Source organism: Anolis carolinensis, unplaced genomic scaffold, assembly GCF_035594765.1.
Source record: "Anolis carolinensis isolate JA03-04 unplaced genomic scaffold, rAnoCar3.1.pri scaffold_7, whole genome shotgun sequence".
NCBI lineage: Eukaryota > Metazoa > Chordata > Lepidosauria > Squamata > Dactyloidae > Anolis > Anolis carolinensis.
This window is the reverse complement of record NW_026943818.1, coordinates 3593417-3608325: the sequence shown is the minus strand read 5'-3', so window position 1 is coordinate 3608325 and position 14909 is coordinate 3593417. Positions and strand designations below refer to the sequence as shown.

Genomic DNA, 14909 nt, shown 5'->3' with positions numbered 1-14909 from the left:
CCTCCGACCGTCCCCCTTGGGTTCCTCTTCCCCTGGTTGACTCAGGACCTTCAAGCATTAACAAGGAATAATCCAGCTGATTCTGGAGTGAAGAACTGTCCAGTTGTTTACTTCCAACTCATGTTTGGGATTATTGAAGGGTATAAAGTGAGATGGGGTATAAAGTGGGGCGGGGATCTGTAGGGGAGTGAAGGGCAGCTTTTTCCTCTCTTGACCTATACATTCCCCCCTGACCTTTGACAGTCAGAAAACTGACAAAGAGAGATCCTGGATTGAGGAGAATTGGGGGTGGGGGTGGGACTTATTTTATATGCCTGACTCCTTTTTTATCTATAGTGGTTGATGTTTGTATCATTACCTCATTTATTCTTGGTTATTATGTATTTTTATTGTATGCTATGTTTTAATTGCTGATTTTATTTGTCTGCTGTATCATTGTTTTTAGCCTTAGATACTCATTGTAACTCTTATATTTTGTTTTGCTCTGGGCTAGGCCCCATGTTAGCCACCCTGAGTCCCTTCGGGGAGATGGTGGCGGGATAGAAAAATAAAGTATTATTATTATTTTATTATGACACAGCAAACAAGATAGATATGCTGGATTTCATATCACAAGACCACAAGTCGAACACTTCCCAAGTGTCTAGGACTGTGTGATGTATTTGGAAACAATAGACATTGGAAAATAGGCATTTGGAAACAATAGACATTGACAAAATTACGATCTGCCAACTGCAAAAGGCCACCCTGCTGGGATCTGTGCGTATCATCCGAAAATACATCACAAAGTATTATTATTATTATTATTATTATTATTATTATTATTATTATTATTATTATTATATTGTATGGCACAGCCAACAAGATAGATATGCTGGATTTCGTATCACAAAATCACAAGTCGAATACTTCCCAAGTGTCTAGGACTGTGTGATGTATTTTCGGATGATGTGCGCAGATCCCAGTAGGGTGGCCTTTTGCAGCTGGCAGATCGTGATTTTGACAATTTCTATTGTTTCCAAATGCTGGCTGAGATCTTTTGGCACAGCACCCAATGTGCCCATCACCACTGGGACCACCTGTACTGGTTAGGGTTTATTATTATTATTATTATTATTATTATTATTATTATTATTATTATTATTTTATTGTATGACACAGCAAACAAGATAGACATGCTGGATTTCGTATCACAAAATCACAAGTCAAACACTTCCCAAGTGTCTAGGACTGTATGATGTATTTTTGGATTATGCGCACAGATCCCAGTCGGATGGCCTTTTGCAGTTGGCAGATCGTAATTTTGTCAATGTCTGTTGTTTCCAAATGCCAGCTGAGATCTTTTGGCACGGCACCCAGTGTGCCCATCACCACCTGTACTGGTTAGGGTTTATTATTATTATTATTATTATTATTATTATTATTATTATTATTATTTCCCAGCATAAACATTGCATGTGCTTTTCCTTTTGAAGTGGCCCCAAGGAAACGCATCTAGCCCAAAATATATTTCTTTCCTTTATTCTTTTTTTTGTTTTTCTACCTTCTCACTGATTAGAAGCCACAGTGATACAATGGGTTAAACTCTTTCACCGACAGGACTGCTGACCGGTCCCCTACATGGGGTGAGCTCCCATCTGTCTGCTCTAGCTTGCAGGGACATGAGAGAAGCATCCCAGCAGGATGGTAACACATCTGGGCGTCCCCTGGGCAACGTCTCTGTAGACAGCCAATTCTCTCACACCAGAAGCGACTTGCAGTATGTTCTCAAGTCGCTTCTGACACGATAAAAAACCTACAACCTCACTGTTTTTAATTCTATGTTTTTAGTAAGTGTGTTTCATTTTTCTGGTCAATGTTTAAACATTATAACCGGTGCATGTTATTGTTTATTGATGTATTGTACATTGTTATTGTTTTGTATCCGATATTTCTGTGAGCCGCCCCGAGTCCCCTCCGGGTGAGATGGTGGCGGGATATAAATAAACTTATTATTATTATTATTATTATTATTATTATTATTATTATTATTATTACCTTCCCCTACATAGATTTCCCCCCGCTCTTACTTACCCGTGGGCCTCGCTTGCCCGGTGGTCCTGGTAAACCGGGCAGACCTGGGGGACCCTGTAAAGGAAATAAATAAAGAAGATTGACATTGAGCTTAGAGTTGTATACAACACAGAGATGTCCTCCAGGATGCGGAGTGTGCTTGCTCCATCAATGTTTAACATTTACACAAATAACCAGCCACTGCCATAAGGGACAAAGAGTTTCATCTATGCTGACGATCGTGCCATCACCGCTCAAGCAGAGAGCTTTGAAATGGTTGGACAGAAGCTTTAGGTGCTCTTATTGCCTATTACAGGGAAAACCAGTTGATTCCTAATCCCTTTCTTTTTCCCCCAAGTTTGGACCCTCTAGGTGTTTTGGACTTCAACTCCCACCATTCCTAACAGCCTCAGGCCCTTTCCTTTTCCCCCTCAGCCGCTTAAGCGACTGAGGGGAAAAAGGAAGGGGCCTGAGGCTGTTAGGAATGGTGGGAGTTGAAGTCCAAAACTCACAGAGAGCCCAAGTTTGCCCATAGTCTGATTTAGCCAGAGTCTCATCTGAGAGTTAAAAGATGCTAAACTCAAACAGTTGCATTCTTCAGACTCAGACTTTCCAGCTGGACTGGAGTGTCCAATTGTCCAGAAAACTACTGGAGCTCTTAATTATATTCCTGCCTTCCCCTCCTCCACGCTCTCTTTGGCAGCAGCATCAAGGCTCAGAATAAACCGAGGTGTCTCCTCGAAGATTTATGACCAAGTAGCTCATTATGAGTGATGCTTTTCCTCCCCCCTTTTGTATGTGGGGAGAGGGAATGAGAGAAACCAGAAGACACAAGAATGCTTGGAAGGCAGCCTGATTTCTCAAGAGCCCTGGAAAAGACGGGGCTTTTACCAAAAGTAGACCTGGGAACCGGCCACAGACTCTGCAGGGCGGCAGGTGCAGTAAAATGGGCTATAGGTATTGCACCACCTAACATCCGCCAGTAATGAAAGGACCAAGGCAGTGACATCTCTGGCCCATCCTCTGTCTGGATATCAGCCAGCAAGCCAACACCTTAAATAAAAAAAAATAGCTTCCTATGATCAACAGAGATGCTCGAGGGAACACCTCAGCAAGCGAGAGTCCAAAAGTGGCAGGCTAAAACCTAGAACCTCAATCAATGGCTGATGCTGGATGAGAAACTCCCCTCTGGGCACACAGAAGACTGGGAGACTTGGAAGGTGCTGAACAGACTGAGCTCTAGCACCACGAGATGCAGAGCTAACCTTAAGAAATGGGGCCACAAAGTGGAGTAGTCCACAACGTGCAAGTGTGGAGAAGAGCAAACCACAGACCACTTACTGTATATACTCAAGTATAAGCCTAGTTTTTCAGCCCTTTTTTTAAGACTGAAAAAAAACCCCTCGGCTTATACTCGGGTGAGGGTCCTGGTTGGCTTATATTTGGGTCAGCTTATACGCGAGAATAAATGGTACATTTATTATTTTTCTCTATTATTATTGGTATTATTACATTTATTATTTTTCTTTATTATTGTTGCTACTATTACATTTATTTTACTCTATTTTATTATTATTATTATTATTAATACATTTATTATTTCACTATCTTATTATTATTATTGCATTTATTATTTTACTCTATTGTTATATGTATTATTTTCCTGTATTTATTACTATTATTATTACATGTATTATTTTACTCTATTCTTATTAAAAGGATACATAAGCACATTTACATTGAAGAAGATGAGAATAATGATTTGATCAGAGTTGGATAATCTTATTTTAAATTTGAGCTTTATGTAAATATTCAAAAACATTTATTTATTTATTTATTTATTTATTTATTTATTTATTTAATACATTTATATGCCACCCCCTTCTCACCCCGAAGGGGACTCAGAGCGGCTTACAAATTAAATTTACATACAATATTATATTATTAGCATAGCACAATACTGGCAATAAATTACTATATTGTACTATATCAATGTATTGTAATATTATTATTAATATTACATGTAATATATAATATATAATTAACATTATTATATTGTATTATTAGTATTATATTGTATTACAAAATATTATTAATATTATATGCATATACAATATATTATAATATTATATATTATTGTAAATTATATTCTGTATATGTATATGTGTACATATACATATATACATATACATTTAACCTACTGATGCCTCAATTAATGTAATTTTATTGGTATCTATTTTTATTTCTGAAATTTATCACCCTTGGCTTATACTGGAGTCAATGTTTTCCCAGTTTTTTTGTGGTAAAATTAGGTGCCTCGGCTTATATTCGGGTTGGCTTACTACTCAAGTATATACGGTACTACAATGCAGCCTGAGCATTCTGGGGTACAGAGACCTGGTCTACACAACAAGCTTTTCTCGATATCCAGTTTTAACTCACTTCCCGCCTCTCTCTCTCTCTCTCTCACACACACACACACACACACACAAATAGAAGTGTTTGCATAGACAACTGTATCTTCCAACCAACCACATGTGGCTTTATTTGCAGCCAAAGTTGATTTTTCTCCCTTGCAAACCAAGCAAGCTTGGACAGGAGCATCCACATCCAACCCGCTCCCCAGAAAAATCCCTCCTCTATGTATACAACAGAAATTCTCCAGTCGGGAACTGTATATATACCCAAGGGCTTCCTCAACGCCAGATATAGTCATGCAGTCCTATGTTGTATATTTTCCCTTGCTGTGTTTTCTGCAGGGCTTAAATAGAAGCTTGACCTGTAAGAAAGGATTTCGCAGGCAGAGGGAAAGCTGGATACCGTTGTCTATGACAGAGGATACAAAGGGGTATGGATACTGCAGCAGGCGCCCGGATTCCTAGAAATGTTCTTAGTTCAGAATAGCAGGAGGATATTTACAAACGACCACAAATAAAGCAAAGGGAAGGGCTGTTTACTGATAATAAATTAGGGCAGCTCGGTTCAAGCAGTGTTTATTCATTGCTTCTTTTGTCTGCAGGGAAGGGCAAGGTTTTACCTCCTCCTATCCTTCTTCCTATGGTGAATTTACTGAGGCCCCTTCTACACTGCCATATGAAATCCAGATTATCTACTTTGAACTGGATTACATGGCAATGTAAGGTAAAGATAAAGGTTTTCCCCTGACATGAAGTCTAGTCGTGTCCAACTCTGAGGGTGCTCATCTCCATTTCTAAGCCTCAGAGATGGCGTTGTCCGTAGACACCTCCAAGGTCATGTGGCCAGTGGCATGACTGCATGAAGCGTTGTTACTTTCCCACCAGACCGGTACCTATTGATCTACTCACATTTGCATGTTTTTGAACTGCTAGGTTGGCAGGAGCTGGGGCTAACAGCGGGCGCTCATTCCGCTCCCTGGACTCAAACTGCCAACCTTTCGGTCAGCAAGTTCAGCAGCTCAGCAGTTTAATCTGCTGTGCCACCGGGGGCAATGTAGTATGGCAGTGTAGACTCATATAATTCAGTTCAAAGCAGATAATGTGGAATTTTTTTTCCGTGTCAGAAGCGACTGGAGAAACTGCAAGTCGCTTCTGGTGTAAGAGAATTGGTCATCTGCAAGGACATTGCCCAGGGGACGCCCTGTGTGAGGTTTCTCTCATGTCCCCGCATGGGAAGCAGGAGCTCACCCTGCTTCTCAGATCTGAACTGCCAATCTTTCGGTCAGCAGTCCTGCCAGCACAAGGGTTTAACCCACTGTGCCACCAGGGGCTTATACAGCCGAGGGGGGAAAGGAAGGGGCCTGAGGCCAGGAATGGTGGGAATTCAAGTCCAAAACAATAGAAGGGCCAAAGTTTGCCCATGTCCAAGCTACACCATTCTTTGGGATATTCTAAACTACTGTTTCCCTGCAGCCAAATCACAATCATCCACAATTATATTTTCTCCTCTTCAGCCTTTGTTTGGCTCACCACCGTGGGGTGCCCTTTCTTTTCCAACATCTGGGAAGCCCTAGCAGCATAAGGAACAATTTGCAATCTTTGCCCTGCAATTTGTAAAATCCAAACAGGACGGGCACAGAGATGAAACAGAACACAGCGGCCAGATTGAGGCAAGGTTCTCAGAAATGCCTGCCCGAAAGCATGGAAGCGATGCCAGAGCGGTTACTCAACTGGAGAGCTATTTATTATCAGCATCTGCATTCTGAAGATGCATTTGTCTGGCTGCATAAAGAAGGAACATTTCTCAAGATGTCATCTCGCTCTGCCATCTAAGCACATCCAACAAAGTACCAGAGGGAGAAACTAAAAAGAAAGAACAATGCCTAGAAAAATGAGTCATCAAAGAAGTCAAGGAAGCCAATTCGAACACAGCCTGTAACCTTTCCCTCACTAATGTGCTCTCTTTTTTTGAATCTGGGAGGTCAAAGAGGCCAACTTGTCCACTCTTTCCAGGACAGACGGGGAGTCTGAACATTTTGCAAACTGTGGAGAAATCAGAGTTTTGTATCTGCAGAAATCCATCCCTGATTCTTATTATGAACTGGAACACATGTGGCCAGACAAGAAGTTATTAATGAGGAAGAATACAGAAACTAGTCAAAGCTGCAGAGGTTTGCTTCTGCATGTGTTGTCAGGGAATACTCCTTCCTCTGTTGAGTTGCAAACTACTTTTGTACTCTGATTTCAGTTTACAGCACACTGACAGAAGGGACAGAGAGTTTCACCTATGCTGACGATTGTGCCATCACCGCTCAAGCAGGGAAATGGTTGAATAGAAGCTCTCCGAAGCTTGAGGTGCTCTTACTATGCTTTCAAGTTTACAGCAACTGAAGTAAGCTAGGGACAAAAGGAGGGGGAGGAGGGAGAAACCGGGACATTTCAGAAGCAGCTGAAAAATGGGACACTAGTGGATTAATCAATCAGGATTGTCTCTGCCAAACTGGGACAACTGATGGCTATGTGATTCAAAGACCCAAGACTCAGGCCTTGTAACATCTTCAATGAGCCTCTAAATGTCTCAATCTGCCTGGATTTTCAAGTGTGTCTGAGGATGCTAAATCAACTTCTAAGTAGGCAGAGCAAGTGTCTTCCAAACCTACTTTGGCTGCCCCAAACAGTGGGAGAGTTTTGCAAATACTGTAGAGTCTCACTTATCCAACACTCGCTTATCCAATGTTCTGGATTATCCAACGCATTTTTGTAGTCAATGTTTTCAATATATCATGATATTTTGGTGCGAAATTCATAAATACAGTAATTATTACATAGCATTACTGCATATTGAACTACCTTTTCTGCCAAATTTGTTGTATAACATGATGTTTTGGTGCTTAATTTGTAAAATCATAACCTAATTTGATGTTTAATAGGCTTCTCCTTAATCTCTCCTTATTATCCAACATATTCACTTATCCAACGTTCTGCTGGCCCGTTTATGTTGGATAAGTGAGACTCTACTGTATTTGGCTTTGGAATATTACATATGGGGCTGGAAAGAGTGCAAGACGGAAAATCCAACCAACACCTGAGGCTTGTTTTGTGAATAGTATAAGTCAGTCCATTGGTGCACCGCTCTCGGTAGTGTCTGAAAACCTTACTTGAGATTTGACAGAACCTTGTTGCTTCTGTTATTTCAGACAACACGAAAGGTTTTGGCAAAGCTATGCATTCTGCCACAAGATAACACAGAGTGCCATAAGATTTCCCGCAGAACTACGGTTATTTAAAGAGAATTTTACAAGCCATTAGATGCCGAAACAGAAGCATGATTCATTTTGCAGAGCCCAGAAGGATGACACATGGAAAAACAATTCCCCAGCAAAAGACAAAAAAAGGGAATAGTACCTGGGAAGGATGGAAGGAAGAAAAGAAAAAAGGAAAGGACCGGAGGCTGTTAGGAATTGTGGGAGTTGAAGCCCAAAAAACCTGGAGGGTCGAAGTTTGCCCTTGCAGCGACACCAGAGGCACTCCAAGGGGCCAGCTTCAGGTCAAAGTAAATTTAGTATCATTCTCTTCTGACATGATAAATAAAATAAATCAGTTTACACATCCTTATAGGTACGTTTCCAGACTCAGATTTTAGGAACGGGGCTTGCACATTTCAAAGAGGCATGCGCTCTGTAGGACAACTGCATTCCAGTCCACGTATTAGTACAGGAAGTGCAAAAGAGGTCGATTTCATTGAAAGAGCTGACTCAACTAAATCCTACCTGCAGATCTCTTTTGTATGTAAATACGTGTGAGAAGAAGCACTATATGCACCATGCAGAGCCTTGAAGCACTATGAAATATGGACACCCAATCTTTGTTCACTAGTCTCAGAAGAAGTCTGTTCCACAGCTGAACATTTATTACTGTCAGAAAGTTCTTCCTTGCCATTTGAATCCATCACTTCATGCCCTGGTCTCTAGAGCAGTAAAAAAAAAAAGCCAGCTTCTCTTTCTATATGACATTCCTTCCGATGAGTAAAAACAGTTAGCATGTCACCCCTCCATCCTCACTTTTTTATATCCAACTCCCTAACCCATTAATGTAGAGATCCCCAGCTGTGGTTACTACCAAGAGCCTCTAGCTTGCACTACAACTGTGATAACTGGGACATCAAAGGTCACAATCCTGCATGACCAGGCCCGCATTCAGAGAAGTGAATAGCTCTTGGAAACAGTCCCCAACCCTACCAATTAGTATTTTTAAGATGGAAACAACAGCTAACCAGTTTAACAACAGAGATAACTAGAAAGCATGATTCTGATTCCTGCTGCCCAAAATTACTTACCGGGGGACCTCGATCTCCTTTCAGTTCAGGAAGATCCATAACAAATGGAAAGAGAGTGGGCCCAACTGGATCGAACATTTGATATCCATCTGTGGCAGCTGGTGTAGTTAAATTCACACTTTCCAGATTCGTTCTGAGAACAGGATAAGCAACTCCAAACATGGGTCTGGTATACAGAACAGTGGCAATAGCAGGATCTGGTTTCTTCGGTGCTGGTGTAGTCGCGAACTTCTTTGGTAAGCTGGTCACTCCCTGAGCCTTGGATTTTAAGGTCACTGGATGGAGATTGCGGGAGGAATTCTCTGTCTTCTTTATCAGTGGCTTCGTGGTAGTTGAGGCTGAAGTGGACTTGATGTTTTGGCTTGGACTGATTGTGGCTTTGGTCACTTTGGGCACCTCTTTTTTACTGGCAGCTGCTGCGGGGTTCATGGTTGAATTTGGGAAAGCCAAAGGAAGGTTTTTGTTTGTGGGTGAAGGAGGTTTCTCCAAAAACAACCTGGAAGTAGAGTGGGATTTCCCAAAGGCTGCGATGGTGGTTGTTCGGGGGGTTGTTTTGAAAATTGGACGGCCTACTACGATTGTCCGGTGGAGCTGGGCCTCAGCATTTCGCAGGTTTAGAGGGGACACTGCCACGGTCTTTGCAGCTTTGGTGGCCGGCAGCAGAGGTGGCAGCTTGGATGGAACAATGGTGGTGGACACAACCACTGTTTTTTTGTTCCTCTGGGAAGTTGTGACCTTGGAGAAGAACGATGGAGGCATCGCAGTGGTCAGATTAGACAAGCCGAGGAGGAAAAGCTCAGTCTGAGCCGATGGTGATTGTGGAGTCCTCGCAGATTCTCTTGGATCTTTGGGCAGAAGTGGAACGAGAGGCAGAAGGTTCGGCCGATACGTGTCCGTCTGCCTGCACTGTTTTTTCAGGAATTTACAATAATTATGAGCTGCCTTGGCAGAAGGATAAATATCAAACTGGCACAGAGCACCCTCAAATTGCACCGAGTGCTGGTTGAGTTTCCCTAAGAGGAAAGACCCACCAGGGTCCAGCGTCTCATCCTTTCGGTGGTGCAAATCCGCATGCACCCTTTGCTTCCCACACGAAGTAAACAGGGTGACGGCCTGGCCTCGGATGTCGATAGCGAAGTTGTGCCATTGCCCATCGTGTATGTTGTAATCAAAATAGACAGAGCGCTTGTGGCCTACGAAGACAATGATCTTGCCAGGAACGAACTGCACCCCCAGCTGGAGCTTCTTCTTTTGGTTTTTGACGGTGAACAGAAAAGCGCTGTTGACCCGATGTGAGCACAGGCTCAGCACCAAAGCCAAGTCTGTGCCAAAAGGAGTGGGAATGACCGTGCTGACGGGCACTTCGATGCGTGCCCGCTGGGTGAAGATGATCCCTGACTTGAAGGGGATAACTCCCTGAGGAACGGTGCGGGATGGCGTGCCCAGAGGCCTCGGCCCCATGAGGCCCAACCGCTGAAGAACATCCACATCTGAAACACAAACAGGGAGGGAGGAAATCCAAAATCAAATAGGTGCAGATCTCAGGTCTTAACCCTAGGTCTCAGAGCAAGGTGAGAGCACTGCCCTGAAACTGTGGTTGTTGCAAATCCTCACACTTAATTCAGTGTGGCTTTGATATCTGGCTACTTCATAGTGGCCTCAGTAAGATGGTAGTGGAGAGAACTGTGTTCCAAACACAATCTGCAATCCTCCCTAAATTTTTCTGCTGCCTTCCATTGTAGTAGGCATTAGGCAATGCTTCCCATCTGTTGCATTAAAGAAAGATTTAACTGTCCCCGGCTCATTTTTTCCATGGAACAGGTTAATTGTCTTGCAAAGCAGACCGTCTCCATCCGGCCCTGTCAAGTTACATGTGTAATTTGATCCTCTGCTATATGTAGCTTTCTAGACTTACTGGATAACAAAGGGAATGGGAAATTAAATCATCAAAGGCATTTCAAGGGTTCTTTTTAGCTCACCTTAGCTTTACAATTACATATTCCATTAAATCCTCCATCTCTGGAGCCAGCAAAACACATTTGAAATAAGTAAAAGAACAAATAGGAAGGGTGTCCAACTTTTGTCGGATTGACATCCATCATGATCTCGGGCCACAAAGGCAATATTAAGCAGAAAAAAGAGCATCAATCCCTATTTTTGGGAAACATTTTCAAAGCAACTGTCAAGCAATGAAGCTACCATGATGATTTCCCAGTATCTCCTCTGAAAAAAGAGGGCAGGGAAGAACCAATGGATCTCTACAAGCTTTCTTCTCCTTCCAGGCCCCACAGAAGCAAAAACAGCAGATACGGTTCAGGGTCAAGTGGAAAAAGCATGGAATGCTTCACAGCTTTCCCTCTTGGGATGAAGAGGAGAGTTGATTGATAGCTACTGCAAGGATGATTTATTAATGTCGGTACTCCTGGAAAAAATGAGGCTCTTCTTGAGAATTCCTCCTCCCATGAAATATGGCCTCGATGTTCCAATTTCTCAAAAACTGCAAATGCCAAAAGGGCCTGGACAGCAGAAACTTAATTGAAGTGCAATGAAAAGTTACTCTTACAAACTAAGATCCTATCTACTGATTTGCACCAGAACATGATGAGTGACCTCCCTTCCTTATTGCATCCAGCAAACTGTGGGAATGAGAATTGTGCAGATGCTAAAGATGCACTGTGGTGGTGCAATGGGTTAAAGCCTTGTGCTGCTAAATCTGCTGACCTGAAGGTGAGCTCCCACTGTTAGCCCCAGCACCTACCAACCTAGCAGTTCGAAAATATGCAAATGTGAGTAGATAAATAGGTACTGCATTGGCAGGAAAGCAAAAAGGCGCTCCAAGCAGTCATGACCAGATGTCTACAGACAATGCAGACTCCTCGGCTTGGAAATGCAGGAGAGCACTGCCCCCAGAGCCGGGAATGAAAGGAGAAGCCTTTGCCTTTGTCTGCGTATTTGTGTCTCATTGTATTTCATTGTAACAAGGCGCTGAATGTTTGCCTGTGTCTGTTTGTATATACTGTAACCCACTCTGAGTCCCCTTGAGGAGATGAGCATAATATAAATAAAGCGTTGTTGTTCTTTTATACATTATTATTAAACTGTTGGTTCTTTCAGTGATGTCCACTGCTCGAGCGACCCCACAGGCAGAGAAATCCAAATCTATCTACTAATAACAGCAACAATATTTATGTTTGGATTGAGTATTTGTTTCAAGCGTGTGCACGCCAAGCCAATAACATTCCAGCATTCTACAGTTCCACTGGGAGGTGGAAAGCATCGCTGAAATGTATCACAAATTAAAATAGCTCTCCCAAAGTAGTGTTTGTGTGTTAGAAAGAGAGAGCTAAATATTTGGGACTCCCTTTTTTTTCAGAGTTCGCATACAGCTCAGACTGAAAAATGTTTGCTTAAGTGATTCCACCAGATGTTCACCTCTTACGTGAGGAAGTAATAAATCGGACTGGGGGGCAGCGCAGAGGAAATTAACATTTGCCTCATGTTACAGGTTCCATTTTTAATCTCCCTCCTATTTCCTTTTTAATGGCATTCTGCAATAACGGATAAGCAGCCTGAATTCCCAGAAATTTTCTCAGTTTGGGTTCTTCCCACACACGTGTGTCTCTTATAGCTTCTTATTGTTTTGAGTCAACAGGGAAGAACTCCAATCACTCCAAGGAGATAAGGAGTGATGGAAACTCCCTGGGACAGACACCACAATGGATAGATAGGGAAAAAGGCAAGGAGACTGAAGTCTCACTCAGTCCCACCAATGGGCAAGAAGTTAGTCAAACCCTGTCAAAACCTTGAGTCAACCCAGGGGGGAAGGTTTTGCTATTTTAGGAGGAAATAGATAGTTTGCCAACAAGCAGATGTCCCAGAGAGTTTCACATTCCAACCAGGCAGCTGTGGCAACAATAGAGCAATTCCTGAAAAACATTCAAAGTGTAACTCTTTTGTATTACAACTCACAGAATCCCCTAGCCCAGGCAAGGGCAAACTTCGGCCCTCCGGGTGCTTTGGACTTCAACTCTGGGGGAGATCCTTTGTTGGGAGGTGTGAGCCAAATACACACACACACACACACACACACACACAAAGCCAGGCTTTGAAGCTGCTAGGCTATTCAATGCTAATCAAGCTGGCCAATGGCAACATTCATACTTGCCTCAAACAGGCAAAAGTTCTTTCCCCCACCCTGGACATTATTCCATATATATATAAACCCCACTTGCCTTGTTTCCAACAGACTTCACAACCTAACATATATATAACATTTATATCCCGCCCTTCTCACCCCGAAGGGGACTCAGAGCGGCTTACAAATAATATTTACGTACAATGTATTTTATTATTAGCACAGTATTCGCATTATATATTACTATATTGTACTATACCACTATACTGTAATATTATTAGTAATATTATATGTAATATAGAATATATAATTAATATTATTATATTGTATTATTATTAGTATTATATTGTATTACATTATAATATTATTATCAATATTACAGTATATGTATATACAATATATTAATTATTATTTATTATTGTAAATTATATTATATATTATATACAATATTACACAGACACACACACATACATATATGAAAGGCAGGATTCCCCAACAACAGGGCAAACTAATCACCTGCTAACCAAGGAGTCCCTCAGGCAGGAAGCAGCCAAGCTTTGAAGCTATAAGGCTATTCAGTGATAATCAAGCTGGCCAATTGCAACATTCACGCTTGCCTCAAACAGGCAAGAGTTCTTTCTCCCACCCTGGACATTATTCCAGAGATATATAAACCCCACTTGCCTTGTTTTCAACAGACCTCACAACCTCTGAAGATGCCTACCATAGATGTGGGCGAAACATCAGGAGAGAGTGCTTCTGGAAGATGGGCAGACAGCCCAGAAAACTCACATCAACCCAGTGATTCCAGCCATGAAAGCCTTTGACAATATATTTACTGTCTGGAGGAATCGATTTATCTCTAGTCTCAGAATCGCTGGCTAAGTGATTCTGAGAACTGTAGTCCAGAAGTGGCTTTGCCAAATGCTGATGACGCTCTCTTACACCTTTGCATCATTTTTTCCCCCAGGAAAAATGTAATAAGCTGGAGGAGCTTGGCTGATGTGTGTCAGTGGAGTGTTTTGTGTTTTGCTTTGTTTAAATTAGGACCAGGAATGACCTTCTGAAAGGCAGAGTCGCCAACTATTCACTGGCAAAAAAAAATGTCCAAGAAGGAAATGCCAGGAACCGGCAGATGAAATCCATTACTGTATTGCTGGGCTGGAGGCCGAGTCAAAAGCTCTGTATACCATCATTGTAAAAAGAAAAGGCAGGCCAGAAGATCTCTCCCAGCAGGTGTGGGGAAGAGAACATTCTGTAAAGCTAAGCATGTTCTCCGAAAGGGAGCCATGCTACATGGAGGGATCTATAGTATGTGGAGCAGAGAACTCTAGCTACCTCAGTCCTGACATTTCAAATGGTCCAACGATAGGCTTCTCTTCCCTTTAAATAGATGTGTTTTTGTGTTCTGCTATAGGACAACAGAAGTAGGCTGAAGGCCACGTGGGAAAGCTCATTTATTATCTCTACTTTTATACCTAATCAACCTGCTCATATCTCTGATCAATGATTGTAGATAAAATACATTGTGTGTAGTGCAAAGAAAACAGTGTGTGCATGTTTAATCACAATACCTCCTTGATTTTATGGCTTTGGATGTTACTTCAATTGGGTTGCTGTGTATTTTCCGGGCTGTATGACCACGTTCCAGAAGCAATCGCTCCTGACGTTTTGCCCACATCTATGGCAGGCATCCTTAGAGGTTGTGAGGACTGTTGGAAACTAGGCAAGTGGGGTTTATATATACAGCTTCACTTATCCAAGGTTCTGTATTATCCAAAGCAGCCTGCCTTTTAGTAGTCAATGTTTTTGTAGTAAATGTTGCAATGTTTTGGTGCTAAATTCGTAAATACAGTAATTATTACATAACATTACTATGTATTGAACTGCTTTTTCTGTCAATTTGTTGTAAAACATGATGTTTTGGTGCTTAATTTGTAAAATCATAATGTAATTTTATGTTTAATAG

The 14909-nt window shown here is 41.9% G+C and overlaps 1 protein-coding gene across 2 annotated transcripts in view; it reads right to left on the bottom strand.

Annotated features, from left to right (window-relative positions):
• col27a1 (collagen type XXVII alpha 1 chain) overlaps nt 1–14909 on the bottom strand; it is a 127538-nt gene that overhangs the window by 100924 nt on the left and 11705 nt on the right. For both annotated transcript variants that reach the window (XM_016996978.2, XM_062960436.1), the window contains 2 exons: nt 8806–10295; nt 2074–2127 (listed from right to left, as the gene is read on the bottom strand). In XM_016996978.2, the coding sequence (XP_016852467.2) occupies nt 2074–2127; nt 8806–10295 (1544 nt within the window). The remainder of the gene's footprint in view (nt 1–2073; nt 2128–8805; nt 10296–14909) is intronic.